This window comes from Miniopterus schreibersii (assembly GCF_964146895.1).
Source record: "Miniopterus schreibersii genome assembly, chromosome: 1".
NCBI lineage: Eukaryota > Metazoa > Chordata > Mammalia > Chiroptera > Miniopteridae > Miniopterus > Miniopterus schreibersii.
In genome coordinates, this window is record NC_138101.1 from 195404468 (window position 1) to 195426861 (window position 22394).

General features: G+C 42.5%; 1 protein-coding gene across 9 annotated transcripts in view; it reads right to left on the bottom strand.

Moving 5' to 3' along the window:
- DICER1 (dicer 1, ribonuclease III) overlaps positions 1 to 22394 on the bottom strand; it is a 68057-nt gene that overhangs the window by 14980 nt on the left and 30683 nt on the right. For 5 of the 9 annotated variants that reach the window (XM_081159357.1, XM_081159359.1, XM_081159358.1 and 2 more), the window contains 15 exons: positions 21852 to 22020; positions 20158 to 20630; positions 14053 to 14185; positions 12657 to 12899; positions 11899 to 12053; positions 9471 to 9603; positions 8617 to 8692; positions 7852 to 7991; positions 6903 to 7082; positions 6463 to 6676; positions 6106 to 6259; positions 4958 to 5140; positions 4603 to 4708; positions 3631 to 3806; positions 1966 to 2746 (listed from right to left, as the gene is read on the bottom strand). In XM_081159357.1, the coding sequence (XP_081015483.1) occupies positions 1966 to 2746; positions 3631 to 3806; positions 4603 to 4708; positions 4958 to 5140; positions 6106 to 6259; positions 6463 to 6676; positions 6903 to 7082; positions 7852 to 7991; positions 8617 to 8692; positions 9471 to 9603; positions 11899 to 12053; positions 12657 to 12899; positions 14053 to 14185; positions 20158 to 20630; positions 21852 to 22020 (3316 nt within the window). Of the gene's footprint in view, positions 1 to 1965; positions 2747 to 3630; positions 3807 to 4602; positions 4709 to 4957; positions 5141 to 6105; positions 6260 to 6462; positions 6677 to 6902; positions 7083 to 7851; positions 7992 to 8616; positions 8693 to 9470; positions 9604 to 11898; positions 12054 to 12656; positions 12900 to 14052; positions 14186 to 20157; positions 20631 to 21851; positions 22021 to 22394 lie in introns of those variants that run through there. The other 4 variants (XM_081159362.1, XM_081159363.1, XM_081159364.1 and 1 more) reach the window with 3 other exon arrangements.

The window sequence follows — 22394 nt, forward strand, 5'->3', positions numbered from 1 at the left end:
TCTGAGAAGAGCACCAGGTGCATGTGCACAAGGGGTCCGTGTGAAAAGGGCGTAAGCCTGGTTAGGAGACAGATGTATCTGAGGTTGAGCATCCCGAAAGGCCTTACACCAGGTGAAGGGAGTAAGAATTTCTGCAGGAAACAGGGAGTCAAGGCCCTCTGAGCAAATAGATGAATGTTCGAAATAGAAAATAATGTCTTTCTTACCTAACAGAGTCATCACTCTTAGCCTCTGATACCATCTTCCTACAACCACCCCTGGGAAATCTCACTCGTATAAAGACTACTCCCCCAAAGCATATCTTAGTTCTAAATTGTCAATTATCTGAACGTTCCACTTCATATTCCATGAGGTCTAAACACCCAACCCGAGCCCTGATTCCTGTATGTCTGTCTACCTCACCGTAGCACCAGTATCGCCCAACCTCCCAGCTTATGTGGTTGTCATTACTGCACCCCCCGTCTCTCGTCTCTCTGCCTCCCAACCATACGGGAAGCAGCAGCAAAGATGGTGATGGGACAGGCTCCAGCCTCAGACACACTCCTGACTCTCCCAGACTAGCTAGATGACCTTACATGAGGTAATTAAACTCCCTAAGCAGTTTTCTCATCTGCAAAATGGGGACATGTCATCTACCTCTTAGGGCTCATTGAAAAGATTAAGGGAGAAGGCCTGTAAAATGCCCAGTATAGTGCCTGGTGTTACAGGGTAGTATCAAGGCTAGGTCAGTGCAATGGCGAAAAGCAAGATCTCTAAAGGCAGGCTGGGCTCTGCCATCTATTTGCCATGATCTTGGGCAAGTTGACCTCCACTACTCCAGTTTCCTCATCTCTAAGAGGGAATAAGAGAGTAGTCTACCAAGAGTACGCACTCCATAAGTGCTGGCTAAAATTATTTCCTCTGCAATACCACTCCCCCCAGTTCCTTCCTTAGAGCCAGAACTCAGACAACCCACTTCTGCTTAAGCTTAGACTTCTTCAAAGCCAACTGATTGCTCAGCTTGGCTGGTCTTGATTTTCAACTCTCACTGCATTCGGCTACCAGACTGCTCATTTAAAACCACCTCTTTATTAATATTAGCAGTTCCTTATGCAATGAGTGCCTTCAACATTCAGCAGTGCCTACAACATTCAAGGTGCAAACTCCCTTGCCTCGCATGGAAGACCCTCCACCATGCAGCTGAGGCCCACCCACCTTTCTAAGTCTTTCCTTGGGAATTTCCACAGTGGTGACTGTTGCCAGCTGACTCACTGAGACCCACACGCTCTGCTGCTTGTCCACCTCCCGGGCACACTGGGCACACACCTCTTCCCTTAACATCTCCCCTGATCACAAGTGATGACCCTTCCCTGGGTACTTAGGGTAACTGGCAGATAAGCTATTTGTCAAGCAGGTGCACACGGACTTGTGACACCCTTTTATCATCATTTTACCTTCATTATTTTCTTCCTTAAATCTTGACTCCACACTAAATTTAAGAGCACACCCTTTTCCTTTGGGTTATCAGGCAATGCTTACTCAGAATCCGAAGCTCACTCTCCTCACGCTGGAGTCACTGAGCAAAGGGAAGGTGCTGCTCTTTCCCCTCCCCAACTTCCTACAACCATGAGCTGAGCTGCTCCGTGAAAGCCATGTCTTAGCCATGTTTGTATGCACTGTATGCCAAGACAGCGCCACCCAAATAAATGTTTCATTCACCTGAATTAAGGCACAGGCTCTCAAAAACAGTTGTATGTGAACTGAATGCCTATCAATAAATAAGACACATCCAGATTGGCCAGCCCCCAAACCTGAACCCTTCATCAGTGACAGACTCATGTCAACTCCTGCGCAGGTGTGCCACGGCTTCAGCTGCACATGCCAGGTATGGCAGCCCCCAAGGTTAACACTTGCCCCATCCTCTGAAACCAATGTAGGCAACTGAGCAATTACTCTACTGCTCCAAGTGAAAGAAGGACTTCTTACCTTTTTGCTTCTCATGTATGAAAGGCGGCCCTCGTGAGCATCAGGGTAAGTGCAAAACAGGTATGTGGTGATGGCGTGCTTTAGAAAGGAGTCCCCAAGCATCTCAAGCCGCTCCAGGTTAAATCCATCACTGGCATTGGAAAGGGTCAAAGCCTGGAGAATGAGTCCGGGATTTGGGCCCAGAGTCCTCGAGGAGTACCCAGGAGAGGGGCTCTGCTCAGAACCCAGCCTGTCCTTGAGCGCTGGAACAGCTTCTGTGGGACCAGGCACCGCGGCCACCACGGGACTGCCATCTGAGGTAGATGTGTTAGCATTTCCATCAAGGTATTTATTACTCAGTAGAGTACATTCATCGCTGGGCTTGGGCTGGTTCTCATAATTGTATAAATTCTGAATGGGATATGAGGTAGTTGGTTGTACAGGTATTTCCTGCTTGTAGTAATTCAGCTGATTTCCTTGGCAAAAGTCTCTATTAGCTAAATCGTAACTGCCATTGGCAAGACTTCTATTGTAAGAAAGACCATTAATTGCTGTAAGATCTGTGGAAACGTCAATTGGGAGCTTACCGGATGCCTCGTTGAATAACGTTCTGCAGGTCACAGACATTTGGTCATGATTTTCTAGAGAGGAGGTTCTATTAGCACCTTGATGTGCAGCATTTTCAGGGACAATTGTGCTGTGCTTACAGTAATTATCATTTTCAGCTGAAGAGGAGTTAGCAATTGAGATGAAAGATTTGCTGTCGATAGATTTTTTCCACCCGAAGTCTAAGTTAGGGTATCTGCAAAGACATTTTTATAACTTTCCATCAGATCCTGCAAAAGGGCTAGGTTTAAAGCAAGAGTAATTTGTATAAAAAATAAAGATCCCTATATATATATATATATACACACACACACACACACACACACACACACACACACGCACACACACACACTACTACTACTACTACTACTACTTTAGAAGAGAAAGTTTCCAAGGCAGACGTCTACCCAGTGTACGCTGTGAGGTGGGGCATGGCTCGCTGCACTGCTTTAAGCCCATCCACCGCGGTGTGGTGGTCAGGTCATGAAGCCTGCAGTCGGCCTGCGGGACCTGGGACCCCAGGCCCTCCAGTGACCTAGATGGGAAACTTAGGGCAATTTACATTACCCCTCTGTGCCTGAGCTTCCAACTCGAAGTGGAACTCACAACAATTACTATTATTATATTTTAAAGTTCCTCAGTCTCTAGAACCATCTTGGTCTTGCCAGTTGGATAACCAAAATTAATTTAAGTGGTTAAACCACTGATTTCCTTAAAGTGCAGACACTTTCCTAGTGGGAAGAAAATAATGAAGACAAAGAACACACTGAAGCAACTGCTTTTCAACGCGCATCGGAAGTACAAGAGGAAGTGGTCTTAGGATGTCCGCACAGTAACAAGGGCCATTTTCATTTCACTTCAACTGCAGCACTGAGGGAAGAGAATTACTTTTGATCTTAGTATCTCACCTCCCTCTGCAACTTCACAGGAACACAGGACTCAATATACAGATTTTTCACTTAGGAATCAAAAGATGCATTTATGTCACGTATTAGACATCCACGTTTTTTAATCTTTTAAGAGCCACTTTATATAAAATTAAAGTTTAAACCTAGTTTGGCTCTCTTGCAAGAGGTCTACCTGAAGTCCACGGGCAGCGCCCGGACCCCCACGCCGGCGTCACTGGCCGTGCGGGCCCGCAGCTCCTCGGCGGTGAGCAGGCAGTGGAGGCGGTAGAGGATGCTGGGCAGGCACACCGCCTTCCTCCACAGCGACGCCGGGATCGGGTGGATAGCACACAGCTCTGGGACCAGGATCTTGGAAAGCGAAAAATGCAAAGAGACGAATATAAAGCAAACGCACAAAAGAATGAAAAACAAATTTAAGACCAACCTCACTACTGGATAAGGGCAGAAATCGTAAGTACTAGTAAAATCTTATTTTAAAAATATTTTAAAAAGTAATCCCTCAAGGCCACACGGGTTTATCCTAGGGCTCACAAGGAGGATTTCCTCTGATATAATTGTGTCAGTGGACAAAATATATAAGCCCAGCTGATGGCTCAGGTGGGCAGGGGGCAGGGGGCAGGGGCAGGGGCAGGGTGCAAAGGTGAAGGGATTAAGGAGGACAAACCAGTGGCTATAGAATCGCCTGGGGATGGCGGCGCAGCGCAGGAGACACAGTCAGCAACACTATAACAACCATGTACGTGTCAGGGAGGTACAGGGCTTTCGCAGGGGATTGCTTGGGTCAAGTTATGCAATGTCTAACCATTATGCTGTACATCTGCACCTAATGTCAACTATAACGGAAATATTGGAAAAAAAATTTTTTAAATAACCCTTGAGGACCAAATGGGATTTATCCTAGGATTTATAAGGATGATTTCATGATAAAATTGTACCAATGGACCAAATGTAAAAGCCAAACCACTCATACTTACCAAAAAGACAGTCAAATAAAAGTCAACACATAATATCAGTCAAACTGAAACAAAACCTAAGGGTTGAGCAATTTCCAAAATATTTACAAGTCACTTAGTTCACTTGATAATATAAAATTCACACTTATCTATAAAAATATTAAGTTATGCTATGACCATCAACTCATTACCTGTTTATTCTGCAGACTTTCCCATTTGGCTTTCCTCTTTTCAGCACTGCTTAGAGGAAGAGCTTTTCCTTTCTGATTCAAATGGCGAGGTGTCAAAAGATTAAGTCTGCAAAAATGTCAGAACAATTGTATCAAACAGACAAAAACATGTACACCCTCAAAGCGATTCTGCAACTTTGGTGTGCCTACAAGCCACCTGAAGAGCTCACTTACAACCGCAGACCCCTGGACCACACCTGGGCAATTCTGTGCACAAAGGGTCTGATTTCAGAGTCTACAGGTGGGCAGCATAGACAGTGAACCTCTACATGTGCCCACTCGCCCCTGGCAAAATGCCTCAAGTGAAACCCCTTACCTTGAAGATGTGTGGTCCACATCCAGCAGCGGCTGGTTGAGATTGGTCAGATCAAGGTTGTACTTTGTTTTGTAATATTCTGCAAAAGTTTCATACTCGGGGGAAGGAAATTTACTCAGTGGGGTAAGGTCAGTGTACACATCAGCTACATAAAACCGATGAGGCTGATCAAAATTTCGATACCTACAAAAAAAAAAAAAATCAGTGACTTTGCAGTCCACATCAACTATTCTCAAATACAACTGTTTTTAATATGGAAATGCAAATATGACTTTCTCAAATACAACTGTATTTAATATGGAAATGCAAATATGACTTTAAGAGTTCAAAAGGTTAAAAACAGTAACATTAATAAAAACAACTGCAAATTACATATTACAAGTGGATTTGGAAAAAAGTACTACATTTATATTAAGCAAAACCTAATTGACCATTCTCCACTACTTCACTCTTATCCTCAGGCTAACTATCTATACTTTGATGACACAAGAAGCTAAATGGCACCATTAAGTATCTCCTAATTTCATCAATATAACAGTAAACTTCCACTACCCAAACTGAGCAGACACTTGTACATTACGAATGTGAACTGTGACAGACACCTGCCACAGGAGTGCATTACTGCACCATTACCGATGCTGACAGTGTGATGACAGCTAACATTAAAATATGGTTTTGAGGGGCACAAAGAAAAAATCAGAGAAAGACTGTATTATAGCCAGTATTCTAAACTCTTTGAAAAGTGCCTAAAAATCTCCGTTCCCTAAATTTTTACAAAATGAGTAAAAGCATTCAGATTTACTATTTCCTTTGCACTTAACATTATTCTTTATAAAAATGTTGAGAAATATTTATGATCAAATTATAGAAGACTCTCAGGATTAAAAGGATGGTGATTTTAAGAAGAAAGCCTGTCAACACCACTCGTTTTATCTGACCTTCACGAAGTAAAATCTCTTCAACCATAGTGCTTAGGTTTTGTTTTTTAAGGGCGTAAATTGGAGAGAAAAGTCCGACATGAAGAGAGACCTACATTTCCTAGTGGAAACATCACTGCCAAAAATCAGAGCCCAATCACACTCCCATGTGAACAAGTGAGCCTCTGAAACAACGTATCGCCGGCACCCTGATCTCCACTTACTACTGACCTTGGAATGATAACTGCATCCTGGTAATCTTCCAATTTAAAAACAAAGGGTGTTTCTTTCGAATACTTGGTACTGGGAATGCCTATGCGAGCTTCGGATTTCTCAATATCTTCCATGAATTTAAAGTCGATGTCCAAAGTGCTGGAGTCATTAACTTAGGGAAGGAAAAGACTCTTTTAGCTTTTTAAAATATAATACCACAGGAAAGATTCTTCCTTAAGCTATACATTCATATATGTGTCTAACTTAGAGTTATCCAAGTAAGAGACTTCTGGAGTATACACAGAAGCTGGCTGTCAAGCCAAACTCACTCTTCAGCGAGTGTAAGTGAACGCTTTCGAGCCCGGTCCTCCTTACCAACGTTCAGAGGTAGAACACAGTAGGCCGAGTCAGCGTCGGTGGGTTTAAACTCTAGTGCAGGTTTTTCAAGGCGAAGAATATGTGAGAATATATACTGGTGGAGTCTTGTAATCAACTCGAGCATTTGGAGAGACAATGTGAAACCAGACTTCTTCAACTCGATCGATATGGTGACCTCTCCAGAGCGAGTATACACAGGAAAGTGCGGGATCTTGGCAAAAAGAAAGATAAAGCACCCCACAGGTTAACAGGTATTTTACTCCCTTGGAAATATTTAACTTCAGAAGAGGAGTGATGCTTTCTATCAGGGAATAGAAGAAACGGCTCATTTTTTAAATACTAAACATACTGAGGTAACAAAAACAGCCACTCTTAAGTAGTTTACCTTTTTTAAAGAAACAGTGTCTTTTTAACACAGTCATCATGGAGTGTCTCACCTGAGGTATAGGTTTGGCTGTCAGTATTCCAAAGCATCTTGTGGTATCCTCCGGGGGATAGAGCTTCCGCCTCCTGAAGTTGAGCTCATCAGGTAACGGTGTCGTCAGGACCATTCCTATCACATACAGGTAACAGGGCTGATCGGGTTTGGGATAGCTATCCCTCAGACATTCTGGAATCTAGAATTGGAAAGAAAGATTAAGCATCAAGCTCAGGTACAACAGCTTCTCTTCCAGATGTTGGCAAGAAAGCAAATTTCTTTCTGGCTTTACTAAATGCTGATGAGGAAAAGCTAAGAAAATAACTGAGGCACATGGCCTCCTATTTACTTAACCTGCTGGTGAGTTCTCAGGTCTGGGATACAGGTGGCCCAAGTTCACCTACTTCACAATGTGCACTGTTGATTATACAACTACAACTAGAAGTTAGGCTCAGATGCCTTAGTGCATGAATCCTGCCCCGCATCAACCTGGACACAGACACTAAAATAACTGATTTTGGTTCCTAGTAGGTCACATCCTAACTCCTGACAAATATTTGTACTTATACCCACCGGTGTGCCCCTCATTTGAACAGGCATATTTTCACTTGTCCATTTTATCATATAAATCCTCTTGTCTTAGCCCTGAACACAAGTAAAGCAGGAATCTTATCACTACAGTGAATAAAACAAAGAATACCTCTTTAAACGAAATGAGCTTATTCTGGACGGACTCTGACGGGTGAGTCTAAGAACCCTTCCCGAAGAAAAACAGAAGCGATGTCTGAGTGGGAAAGAGCGCCCGGTGCAGGTCCAAGAGAAGGTACAAATTGGGGAGAGGAGCGGAGGTCCAGAGTGGGCCAGGTTACAGGGGTTCGGGAAGCCAAACAGAGCAATTAGGATCTGATGCCATGGGAAAGAAGAAGTCAGAAAGGCTCCATTTTTACCCAGTGCTAACCAATACTCACTGCTTTTGGGTAGCACTGTCTCCGTTTTGTGGAACCTGGTCTGCCTGGGACACTGGTCTCTTCTTCATCATGCAAATCAAGCTCTTCTTCATATTTAACAGTTTCTTTCCCAACTGGCATCAAATGGTCATCCAGTTCACCTGAGAAATGAAACGAGAATTGACATAAACAATGCAAGTGTTGCCTCTCTAATTAATTAGTAAATAATACTGAGCAGCATTACGTTAGACAGCAACTGGAAGAGTAATGACAACTAAAGCATCTTTGCCCTTAATAATAAAACATAAATGAATGTGCTACTTAAGGCACGGTCTATGCCGGCATTCATATATTCAATATGAGCAGGATTATAAACTGTTCTAAGTTCAAAAATAAAAACACACGAACAGGAAAACAGCACACTGTCATCACTTTACAAAAGCCATGGAAGAACAAGTCTTCCCATTTTTAAAAATGTGGGTTAATTAGCACACTAATATAATTTGAGAGACTGATATGTTAAAACACAAACATTCATGATTCAACAGTAAGTGAAAACCTTTGTGTATCTAAAAGAAAGCAAAAAATGACAGTTGTCTGCAGTTCAGCTGTGGGAAACCAGCACTCCTGACCCGCACAGGATCGTCAGGCTGTGTCCCACTCACACCCACAGTCACCAGGGCACAGCTCACAGCTCCACAAAATGCGTGAGCCTATAAAGTCCTTGATGTGCTTTTGTTTTACAAGGTTTTTAACTTTATTTGCAAGTGCTTTTCACACACTTACCAATTTTGTGCAGTCTCTCACAGCAAATAAGAGCTACAACTCTTTCAGCCAATCGTATACAGCTCATTGGTGGACCCTGAAAGTAACAAAAAATATCTCCATTGTACTTGCACGTAGCTGTATCATCATTAACACCTAAAGCATCTGTGAAACCTCTGCCCCAATACCTTTTAAGCTGAAATTTACCAGAGCAAAGTTCTTTATTTTGAAAAATGTCAAGTTTAAAACCCTATTCTCTGTATCTAAAATATACATCTTTAGAAATCCTGCCCAGAAAAACTAAATAAATTAAAGCTAAGATTAGACAATTTTGGTGAATTTAAATTTTAATAAGATTTTAATGTATTTTATTTTCATTAATGTACAAACATGTAACCAAAACAAAATAAAGATATATCAGGATGTGCTATAGCATACATGGTAACAGTACTAAACAACTTTTAACGTGCAACAGAAATGAGTCATCTTGGAATATCTGGAAATCAGCACTGGGATCAAGGACAGCAGTTACTCAAGGGCAGATTCTCAAGTCAACAACAAAATAACTAGAGCAGCCAATTATAGTTAATGAATCTGTGTCACTGTATGTATCTAAGCCACAGCTGAATGGTTCTGTCAGAAAGGTTGACATTAAGAGACTTCAGAGGTCATATATTCCAATTCTACGAGTCTGTGAGTTATACAGTCGATTAAAGACCTAAACATGTAGCTGACTACAAAAGAGATTTATATACCTACTTTTCAAAGTAGACTTAAAGCCAAATTTACCTATAAGTTGCACAGGCTTAGAGAAGCTGGAAAAAATCCATCATGGCATATGCTAAAGGTGTAATCATGTCTTTTTATAAACTTACGACAATGGAGGCTCGAAGAGGCGAGTTAATTGGCAGATAAAGAGTTGAATAGAATGTCCCATCAGGCAACTCTCGGGTTCTGCATTTAGGAGCTAGATGCGTAAACGGGTCACTTGGTAACCTAGCGCAGTATCTGTGAAGAAAAGTAAGTTGGGATGCTCAATCTACAACTGAGAAGTAGATGAAAACAATCTGTACTGACATTCACATCCTCAAGTCTGATTTATGACGTCCCTCTTCCCCTCTACTGGAGTGGCATTTGTGTCTAACAGAACTCTCTGCGATGATGCTCTGTAAGTGCACTGACCACGAGGACAGCCACTGAGCCCCTGAAATGTGGAGGGCAGCCAGGGAACAGAACTTTTTATTTTATTTTAATTAAAATTAAAATTTGTACTTACATAGCCACATGTCTAGTGACTACCATGCTGGACAGCACAAAAACTGTTGTTCTGAATCTTTTAAGAGAACACACTGCCAGTGTTCATTCCTTAATAATCTTACACTTGCCAACCAGGACTGGGCCTGTGCAAGGAAGACATTAGAAGAGGTGGAAGGGCAGCCAGTACTGACCAAGAGGCCTGAGAACAAGACCACCAGCAGCAGCGCAGGAGGGTGCTGCTGCAGGGCAAGAAGCCAGCCACAGGGAGCTGAGGCCAAGCAAGGAGGCTGCTGAGACAGGAAGGCAACCCAGAGGGGCCAGGACCCAGGCGAGAAGGGCCCTGGAATGGACAGCAGCCCTGCAAGGTAAGGGCCTGTGCAATCAGAGCACCCAAACGTGACAGCAGCCCTGCAGAGCAGGAAGCTGACAGGCTGCATGCAGGGAGACTGAACATAAATTATTCTGAAAACAACAGGAAACGTATTTCTCACTATTAAAAAAACCAGGAACAAAGATGGAAAGAGAGGCAAGCTAGACTGAACCCTCTGGTGTCACACTAACATTGGAGGTAACAACAGGTGAGCAGTCAGCTACAGAAATAAATATAGATACACATGCCTATGTGAACACACACATGTATACGCATAAATGCATTTTCTAGCTCTGTCAACTAAAGAGCTTTGTAGCGACAATCCTCCAGTGGCAATAAGTATATCTAGTGTTCAGGAATTTGTTTTTAAAACATCACTCATTCTCCACTAAAAGGAACTAGGACCTTTTGGAGAAATAACCAGTATCTAATCTGGAGCAGGGAAAATATGAGTTCAGTTTAGGACACCTTGGTGTGCCATACAATAAGGAAGTATTCAGAGAATAATAGTGACATGTTAAAAAGACATGGAAGCTACCTCGAAGGGGCTCCCAATGGCCAGAATTTTAACATCAAGATAAGTAATAAACGAGAATAAGAGATTATAACCCATTAAATAGAGAACAGAAATCCATTAGTTCATACTAGATAAGAGAAAGTTCCTCCTTACAGAAGGCGGCCAACTAATAAATGCAGAAAAAAAAATGCAATTAGAAAAATCACCATTCCACACAAATCACAGTAATAATCAATTTAGGCAAGAAGTATCAACAGATACTTAAAATAGTGAGTGAAACTGGGGAGTGGAATGTTATATAGTCTCTCCCCGTGAAATGATTCACTAATTGCAAAGGGGGGAGGTAACTATAGCAGCAAAAGGTGGCGGACCTTACGTAAGTGATTAAAATCACTACCGCCAGTAAGACCTCAAAATGACATTGAGTGAGCCAATGAAATGGAAAGAGAAGATACACGGCCAATGCATAACCTGGACCTAATCACGAGAAACATCGGACAAACCCAAATTAAGAGACAGGCCACAAAGTCACTGGCCTGTAATCCTCAAAAGCGGTAAGGTCGTTCGAGTGAGGGGAGACTGAACAGTACTTCCAGGCTGAAGGAGACTAGAGGTGACGAGAACAACAGGTAACCCCGTGATCTCGGATGGAATTCTTTCCCTACAGAACATTCTCGTGAACCTGACTAGGTCTCTCTGGGCAAAGGGTACATGGGACTTCTTTGTAGTATTCTTGCGACATGTTAAAGTTTAAAATTGTTTCCAAATAAAAAGTTAAAAAGGGAGATCTTATGCTGGCTGCTCCTGTACTTTGCCTCTGCATGAACTTATCCAGGTATGTACCTGCTCTTCTTAGTTCTCAGAAATGCCACTACCAACTCAGGACAAAGTAAATTAGAACAGACTCAGAAATACAAGTAACTCATCATAATCCTAAATTGCTGCTGATGCAAATTTCAGTATCTCCCAACATTTGAGGCATAAAACATTTCAGAATTCAGAAAAAAATTAAATTTATTTCTCTTATCAAAATATTACAAGCAATAAACAGAAAGATTGGTGATTATTTGCAAAAAGGAAACAACAATGCAATACTTATAGGTTTAGACTTAAATCTTGCAATACTCAGGTTTTCCATGCACATTAGCTTGTACTGTACCTATTGATGTGTCCAATGGCCGTGTTGATTGTGACCCGTGGGCCGCCATCATCGGGCCTCAACACGTAGGGTGGGAAAACGTCATCATCATCCACGACAGGCTCGATGTCAGTCTCACTGGTATCAACTGACTTGGAACATTTGTTTCTCAAGATCTGAACATTTTAAAAGCAGAATCTGTGATGAGAACAAATGCCTTCTTTGCCCCATGTGTGCTATGTACCTCTGAACCTATAGAAAAAGTTCCCTTGACATGAAACCTTTCTCTTCCAAACACACTTCCATCCTCCAAAGTCACCTGCTGCAGGAAAATTTCTCCCAATGCACTCCTCCCAGAATCGACCATGGAGACACTCATCATACAGGTACAAGGGTTCACAGTGTACCTGTACCTACACACACATGATTACCAATCTCTCATTAGTATAGGAGCTATGTCATCACTCTCAAATCACTCCACCACTCAACAATCAGCTGTCACGACAATCAGCTGTCGCTACACTGTCCACACTAACAGCAGAGCATACTTTCCAGGCATTCTTCCTCAGTGATCCATATACAACCATTTTCACTATTCTATTGTAAGCTTTCAAACACTTTATAAAATGCCGCTGGCTCTATAATTATGTTCAACTTTCTTATCATGTACACACTGCACACACCTATTGCAGCCATTCTCTGTAGATCAACCAGTTTTTATCTATTTCTATGCACGTAAGATATTAGTTAACGGTCCCATGTTACCTTTTGGATCTTACCTTTTCGATAGCTTTGTATGTTTTAAGGTCCTCTTCGAAGCTTCTTATTCTGTCCGTATCTGCTAACATTATGTAATTGGAGATCGGTGCCCTTGCTCTTCCCTTAGACTGAACATAGGACCGATACTCTGTGGGCAAATCAAAGCGGACCACCAAGTTGCATTTTGGTATATCAACACCCTCTTCCACAATACTTGTTGCAATAAGCAGGTTGGTCTCATGTGCTCGAAATTTCCTAAGTACCTGAAAAAAAGCCACCAAAAAAAAAAAAGAAATTCTAAAAAAATTTTCAAAAACACTTCTGACACATGAACCCTAAACACACTAATTTTAAGGCCAGGCTGAGGAAGAGGGCGTCGAGCCGAGCCTGCGCTGCATGAGCGCGCAAGCAAGAAACGGCTTAAGGGCAGTTTTTCACTGAGTGTGACCTGAAAACCAAAGTGCCTTTCAAGTTTATGGAAATCTGTACAAATCACAGAGAGCCTTCTGGTTGAAGGCGCTGGCTTCTTACTTAATGACCACAAAAGAATCCAGCCAACAGTGACCAAATGAATGCACCTCCCGAGTCCTGCTGACACTCTGACCCTCCACAGTGGTATCTTGTCTGTGAGGCTGTGCCAACATTCCTCAAAAGATGCCAAAATTCACTAAAACCCCTAAATCAGCTGGAATTAAAAATTACAAGCAAGGAAATCAGAACTAATTAAAAAATAAAAATTTTTTTCTTCCTAGATTTAAAATAACCATTTCCCAATCCAGGATACACTGAACAATAAAGTAAATTGGGTTTTAGACAGATCAGACTCTGGCTATCGGACTCCCCAAACTAGGAATAGTATCAAAAAGCTATGACATACAAAAAGGCATCAATGTGAATTATTCTGCTACTTTTAAGTTAAATAACAAACTTTAAATAAAAAGATTACACTCATGAGCCAGAACACAACATTAGGCTTTCAAATCTTTACAATGCTATTTCCTATATTAAAATCTTAAAAAACATGAAAAAAAATTAAGCCAAAACCTTTGCTGAAAACATAACAAAACCCGTTGTAGGAAAAACTTCCAATTGTTGCTTCCGAGTCATCCAGAGTCAACAGGAGTCGTGGTCACACATGCCGTTCTTCTATGAAACGTGGTTGTGTGCCATCCGATAAAGGAAAGTGAAATGGTTGACAGCAATTAAGACACAAAATTGATTTACCAGACAGCAATTCTAATCCTGAACTTAAGTCACTACACGGTGCCTCGGAGGAGACAGCTACTCTAGCTGTGTTCAAGTATTCTATACGCACGAAAATGCCGAGGAACCATGAAGAAAGGGAGTTCCTGTGGGCTGAGTGTGTTCGCATGTGTTCTGAAAATGTCACTGTGCAGCTATTTTAGCTTGAGTTACCTCTTCCTGCTTTCTGAACTCTGCCTCCATCTGTTTGGTGCGGGGCTGGTTCTTGCCGATGCCGTGTCCAGTTATGAAATTGCTGCTGATGTATGCCAGCTCTGGATCCTGTTTGCCAGCTTCCTTTATCAATCTAAGGAAATTACATACATTTTGAGGTTAAGCATTGGTGAGGGGAAAAAATGTAGACCTTGTTTGTAAGGTCTCCCTTAAAATGGAAATGCATGTATTTTTTGCCAATATTCCTAACAGCATGGTCTTGGTAATTTTCCCCCAAGTAGCTTAAACAGAAATCACGGCCACTCTCACCGGGTAGATCTGTGGGCCCAATACCTGTACCACCAGCTACAGGGCCGGCTGATTTCTACTGATGAACAGCGTGGTCACAGTGCCTCAAACCTTTTCATTTGGCAATGATCACTTAATAGAAATGTGGCCCAGGAGGGGACAGAGCCGAGCCAGGCAGAGAGGCAGGAATTCTTCCTCCACCTCAGCTTCAGGCCACACACCCCTCTCTCAGGTTAGGCACAACCTGGGGCAACAGCCAAGCCCTTGTCTCTGTGGCCACACTCACAAAGAGAAAGCACGCATGCCTTACACCAAGGGAGAAACTCCACAGCAAAGGAAACCTGAAGTCCAGTTTTGCAGGGAAAGGAGCCTGGTCAGTTCTTTAGCCTCACCCCAGCACCCCGTACCACTGAGGGCAGAGCTCCAAGAAAGAAACGTCTGCATCTATGGTGGGCACCTCCATTCCCAACAGCTTCCTGTCCCCAGGCACTGACCGCAGCTCTGCACACAGATACTGGACTTGGGCACAGCCATGCCAGAGCCCCCATCCATCCCCTGATGAAAGAGCAACACCCCGGAGCTCTCCCGGCCTGCCCCCTTCCTGCCTGCTCCTCTGCATTAACCCGCAGTGCTCGTCACCCAGGGCTGGCCTTCTAGCTAAGAAATGGAAGAGCTGCGGCAGAGATCACGTTACGCGTACAGAAGGTGAACAGTTAGTGCTGCCATTACAGTTATTTTGGAAATACCCACGTTCAAACACTCAGCACAGAGGATAAATGGTTCCACACCTGACGTAAGTGATCCCATATGGTTCCTCTGAAGTCATACAACATAGCACAAATTCCTAATAGAAAATTGCATTTTTAAGTCAAACCATTCTTTTTTTTTTTCTTTTCTAAATACATGAAACAGACTAATATCAAAGAACTGAAAGAAGCTTTGAGTGGGCATCTAAAATATCCTTCTGCCTCCAAATCAGCACAACCCTGGCATGTCCAGGTTAGTCTGAGAGCCTGCCTACAATTCAAGTACTTATGTTCAGAATCAGAACCTTCTTAATATATCCCCAGCTTTTAGTTATTACAACATCTGTAACAGAAAACAGTGCCACATGCAAATAGCATGCCCCCAAATCTAAAATATGAACTATCTTAGAAATAATATGCACTTCCAAATTTTAGTTTATGTAAGTAAGCATTCATTTGAATGCAACAGAGGTTAAAACAATGCATTTCAAGTTACTCCTAATTAGGCAAGAAATGTATTTTACTTTGCCAAAATGATCAGTCTGGCCAACTTCAATTAGCTAGAGATGGAAGCACTAATGGTAAATTTATTTCTCCATAATGAAACTCACATCAGCACTGCAGAGAACAGAGGAGACAACATGCACATTAATAAGCAAAATCTCCTGTGAGCAATAATTAAAGGCTCTATACTAGGCTGACAACATTGAGAGAAAAAACTTATTCCCTCTCATCTAAGTTGAAGGGATGCCAAGTCATGTGCCCAAGACAGAGCTTCAGGCTTCCAGAGAAATGACACAGGTCTGCTGCTGCAGGAAGCGTATCAGTGAGCAAGACAAATGGCCTGGAGATTTCAGGGGACCAGAGAACTGGAAGACAGAGTCTCACTTGTTTCTTTTGCCTCTTACACAGAGTTTGAGTGTTGTCCCACAAGCAGGCTGTGGATAAACTACAATGTCCTCCAGTGCACAGAGCTTCTCAATCTGGAATGATCTAGTTATTATTTTTTCTAATTTCAAATCCAACAGAAACCAATATTTTTATAAAATTCCATGAAAAGTAACTACGAATAAAATGAAACTTAAAAATCATTACTGTTGTATTATATTCTGCAGTCGTTACTTATGTCCAAACGAAGAGTTTCTGGATGCTTCCCCTCCATCTCTGCACCTAATTTACCATAGCTGGCACTGACCCCGGTCACACTGTGTGGAGATGCATACTGCCTACCCAATTACACTGGAAGCAGCATGGCCCCAAACCGGAGCTACATAGGCGAGATTTCAAAAACTAGTGGATGTCCTACTGAAAACTGTGATTTGACTCAATGTGCTAATTTACATACAGCCGTAAGGGGAAAATCCAAAGATATAAACCCATCATCTGAAATGTCTGCCAGGTACTGAAGTATCTATCAACAATACCTTTAATAATATCCTTGTTCCTTATATTTTATTATCAATGTGAGAAAATCAAATGTAACTGTATGATTGTACCAAAAAGGCCACCACTGATAGTTATAACCCACCAATACTGTATTCCCCAAGTGCCTGCACAAAGACCATGAGGAATTAGCACCTACTGTGTGTCAGGTGAGAACAGCAGCCATTTTTACATCCAATGTCCAATAGGAGAGGGAGCTACTGCTACCATTTTATAGATGAAGACGCTGAGGCTTGAAAAAGTTAAATAACTTTCACAAAATATACCTCTAAAAAGTGGGTAAAAATGGAAGGAATGAGAGCTCCTGGGAGGAATGACTGTTCTATAGCTAAGAGCCGGGCATCCTGCAGCACCAGAAAACGACGTTCTCATAACTCAAGAAGGAAGAGCATCAAAGTAACACAGGAGCTAACCCCAAAGATGTGGGACCACGTGGGCAACAAAATCAATAACCTCAATTTAGGTTACAGCCCAAAGTATAATCTAAACAAACATGAGTCCATACTGATAAAAGAACATGGTTCAATAAATACAAGTAGGTACCTAGGAAGGAGACAGTTCCAGTAAGACACAGATAAGCCCCTTTCCAGGAATGAAGCTAAATCCTGCCCGCGCCGGATAAACTAGACTTGGTCACTTGCTTCCAGAGAACAAGGGCGAAAGGGCAAAAGAGTAACCTGGGAGGAGAAACTGGCAAACACAGGCAAACCACGTGATCGAGTCTGCAGCGCCCATGATGCCTGACGCTGACACCATGGACCGATACAAGGCAACCCCCCCTCTCCACGGTGCTCTCCACATCCTAACACCCAGCCGAACGCTGAGAAAACGCCAAATTCAAACTGAGAGGCATCCTACAAAACACCTGGCTGGACTCCTCAAGACAGCCGCCATCATCAAAAATCAAAACCAAGGGAAGACTGAAAAACTGTAACAGACAGAGATTAGGGAGAGCTAATGAGTAAATGCAATTTGGTACCTTGGATTGAAAAGGGGATGTCAATGGGAAAACTGGTGAAATTCAAATCAAGTCTGGCATTTAGTTCCTAGTAACACACCAGTGTCAGTTTCTGGGTTATGACAAATGCACCATGATAATATAAGTTGTTAATAATATAAGAGGAGAAACTTGGGGAGGGATACAGGGGAACTCTGCACTATCTTCACAACTTTTCTGTAAACAAAACATTATTAGGAAAATGCAGGGGGCACAGGGCGGGGTGGATGTAAACCCAGGTTTGTCCAATGTCACATAATATCAGTAAGTTACACAGTGAAAAGAGCACTAGACTTAGAGAATGAAAGCCATTTCCTGCACTTAATATCAGTGCTATTTTGAGAGAGTCACATACTGAGTCTCAGTTTCCTCATCTGTAAACATATCTACTACTTTTCATGAAGCACTGTGAAACTGAAAAATACATGTATATACAGATAAATTATAAACCATAAAGCCCTATATGCCTAAGGCAAAAGGAAGTTATAAACCTAAGACTGTACACACACCTATTTTGTATGCAGAAGTTACTGTGATTTATTTTTTAATTAGGAGAGGAGAAAATTGCCCGTGTATCACAATGGCTTATACTCCCATGAAGCTATTCACTGAAAAGGGGGCTTTTCCTTCCATTAAGTTGATGGAAGGCAAGAAACTGGATTTCAGGAAGTTTTCCTAAGCTTATTAAAAAGCCAGCTGGAACAAGAACCCTATTGTGCATTTAATTAGCTGCCCATAAAGTCAGCCCTCAAATCGCTCTTGATCCATCAGCCACCACGAAATGCCGGCCACACTTTATGAGGGTTGATCACAATTAATCTGATCCTCAAAGTCAATAGGAACTGACTGATTTTTGATACACCTTTCAGGGTAATCCTCCTGCAATGAAAACTGGTGCATCTCTACATTTAAAAACACATGTACAGAAGGGTGGCAAGGAAGAAAATAAACCCTCATTTCTTCTCTCAAAATGTAATTCTTAAACCATCCTGGAAGGGGGTGGGAGTATGTCTGCAACCAGGCTTAGAGCCGGGCCAACAGTAAACTCTCCTGACCGCTGACTGCCTTTCCGAACAGCCATCCTCTGGGGCCTGGCTCCTGGCAGCCTTCCCACTCCAAAGCACGGGGCCAGTGTTCCGTGACGCCCAGGGGCACCAGGATTGCAGAAAGAACTGGCGAGGAGGAGGCAGAATGGCAGGAGTCCTGAATTGTCTCTGTCACTGACTAGCAATTTAACTCAGAGCAAATCACTTTTCCTCCTGAGGCCCTTTCTCTTTCTTACAAAAATAAGTGGGTTGGATTAGGTAGTCAGCGAAGTCCCTTCCCAATCTTAAACTCCTGGTTTCAGTGTAATTCACTACCTAACATTACTTTACTCTGTGTTCATCTCGAGGATCAGGCCCAATGACTATGAAAATTACCAGACTGAAAACCACCAGACGGCGGCCCCAGGGTCCAATTTCTCGTTACTCAAGTAAGTTTTCAAAAATCCCAAACCAGTCAGAAGCGGTTTAGAAAAAAACAAAAATCCTAAATTACCTCAGGAAACAAAGCTTAATTTCTCCTCAGAGATCACTACTTGCAGAAAAGGCTCTTAGGGATCAACTCTGGCCAATTAATGGATCTCACAGAAAAGTAGATTGTCTGAAGCACAAAATAAGAACCACTTTTTTGGCCCTTACAAATAACAAAGCATCTACGCACAAACCAAAAGCACTAGCCATTAGGTGACCATCTGACACAACCTGAAGTCCAGCTCTTTGGCGGGTCTGTGTCCAGGGAAGATGAGCTGCTACTGGAGGAGGAAAGGGATGCGAATCCAGAGCCTCACGTGGATTCACTGTCACCTTTGCCAATATTCTCCAAATGCTTCCCTAATACTTAATCTCTCCTGATTCGGGAAATTTTAATATATAATCTATGAATCAATCCAAATTGTGAATCCAGTTGTTCTAAACTTTTTCCACTGCAAACCTGAATCAACACTTAAGGGGGAAAAAAAAGCTAACACAAAAAAATAAGTCACGATAATACACAGAGATAAAACTTACTCAAAGAGCCCAGCTGGCGTGGCTCATTGGTTGAGCATCGACCTATGATCCTAGAGATCCAGGTTGATTCCGGGTCAGGGCACATGCCTGGGTTGCAGGCTCGATCCCCAGCAGGGGGCGTGCAGGAGGCAGCCCATCAATGACTCTCACCATTGATGTTTCTCTCTCCCTCTCCCTTCCTCTCTCTGAAATCAATAAAAATATATTTTTTTAAAAAGAAATATGATTGACAGAACTATTAAAAAAAAAATTTACCCAAAGATTACAGAAAGCTTGCTGCAAAGCGTTTAACACACCTAACACATGGCCACGGAGCAATGGCTGGAGTGAATCTAACTGAACATGAAACACGGAATGCTTCCCTTTAACCTGCCTTTTCCATACCCGCTCCATGTTAGATGGGCTAGGACAGGTCAGCACCGTTTGAGAAGCCTCAGCCACATAAAAACCCGGCCTCCTGGGAGAGCAGGGCCCCGCGCACGAGCAGCACTGCCACGGAGCCACGGGAGGGCCCTCCATCACCTCGCAGCACCACAGCTGCCTTGCTCCACTGCGGGGAGAATGTTAACCTTACAGTTACCTGTTTAAGACAACTGCCGTGTATCTTCTTTCCACAAAAATTATGCCGCACAAAATATTGGTAAACGGAGACGGGAAGTTCGCCTCCGGCTTCTCCTTCTCTTCAATCTCCTCATCTTCCTCCTCCTCCTCCGAGTCGCTCCAAGACACATAGTTGTCCTGGTTCCTGTTATTGTACCACTCGACGCTTTCGAACTGCTGTCGCTCGTAGGGTTTGTATTTGCGCAGGATCTCAAGCAGTTTTATCACTTTGGGAGTTACAAATTTCAGGTCAAGTGAGGCAGGTGAGAAGTGCTCTTCACATAGTGCATGTATTTTCCGTAGGAAAGTGTCTGTAAACAATAGAAATTTCCTGTGCAGCTCCTCTTGTTCGTGTTTGATGTATTTCTGCAGTTCTCTTACCATCATTCCAGCTACTTTATCTGCACACCAGGGTCCCAGAACTACCAATACCGCACGACAGTCTGACAGTATCTACAAAAGAATGTAAAGAGCCAAATGCTACACAATAATCAGGTAGCACTTTCCTACAGGATTTAACTGGGGTTTAAGTTGTCTTCAATCTGCCCCTTCAAAATTAGTTTATCCCAGAGATTAATATAAACACTGAGGTTATTACCCTAAGGATGGGGACAGGGGACAGTGGTCTTTTCAGGCTCTACTTTTTCATATACATATGTCGAGAATCTTTCGTTTTCCCCAGCAATGATGATCACATAATAGAAATTCAAAGATGCAATTGTATAAGAATAATAAAACTTAATTTTAGATCTCTGATTAGTTCGGACAACTGAGTCATTTATTTCCAGGTAACTATGCAAGCAATTCAACAGCAGGGTCATTTTATTTTCACTATCAAAGAGCAAGACAATTTTCCTTTCATTTCATGCCCAGAGAACCACACCTTACAACCCTAGCTCAGAGCAGAGTGGAGATCACAGCGAGTGACTGAGGAATCTTCTGCAGGAGAGTAAAAGACAGACTGAAAATTCAAGGGCTGAGGAGAGTCTGGGCATTGCTGCCTCAGAAACAATCAGCAAGAGAGAAATTCAGATGGCAGATGCAATACAGTGTTGGCACCCACGAATGGTTGCCAAGTCCCGGAACAATGGTTCTCAAGTTTTAATGCATCAGGGTAACTGGATGGCTTGTCACTCTCAGCCAGCTGGACCCACCCCCAGCTTTACACTCAGCAGGTCAAAGGAGAGCCCATAATCTGCATGTCTAACAAGTTCCAGGGGGTGCCGATGCTATTGGTCTGGGGTCCACACTTTGAGAACCACTATCCTAAGGAATCCTTCTCAAAGCTGGATCCCACTCAGGGATGACGCGTCATATCCAGTTACACAAGGAAACGGCACAAGAATTTGTTTAGCCAAAGGGTCTGAGCAGGAACTAACTCATCCAACCAAGAAAAAAAAACTGGACTCACTCCTTTTATTCAAATAGCCATGACATGAATCCTAAGTCATCTCTTAAATCAGGGAGATCTATACTTAATAGAAATGTCTGTCAGGTAGTTGTAAACTCAACCTACTATATGCTCAATGAAAAATGTCCAAAGACATAAGAAGGTAGGGCCTTAAGTTAAAATGCATAGAAAACAGCCTCGCTAGAAGCATATTTTCATTTCAATACTAAAAATAAACAGAAGCCTTTTATTATACTTCCTATACTTACTTTGTGTATGCTTACCTGTTTAGAAATTAAAGTCGAATCTCGTTCTTTTGAATGTACAGATATGTTACAGTCATTGACAAAATTAAGTGCTTCTTCTAACTCCATCAGCAGTCGTTCATAAAGCCCACTTCTGTCCATAAATGGTCCGCAGTCTACCACAATCTCATATGGCTGAGTAGTGTATCTTTAACATCAGAAACAACAGCTGTCACTACTGCAATCAATTCACTACTGCATTATGATCCACTACATATCTAACCAAGCAGGAAACGTCTGTGTTCAGTTTATACGCCCACTCGGGGTAACAGGCAGGCTCAGGAGCCTTCCTGAAGTGGTCCTCGCTTGTGTCGACAATGCGTGTCTGCCTGTTAGGGCTAAGGAATGACTACAGAAAGCTGACAAAGAATTCTGTAAATTCATTATTATCCCAGGTCTTTTATTTTGTTTTTTAGGTTCAGACTTTTATCTTTTGCCCCCTTAGGAATAATGTTGGTCAAAACACTCAAGAAACTCAATAATGATTACTTTCCAGAAGCAGAAATCAGGAATGGGGAGTAG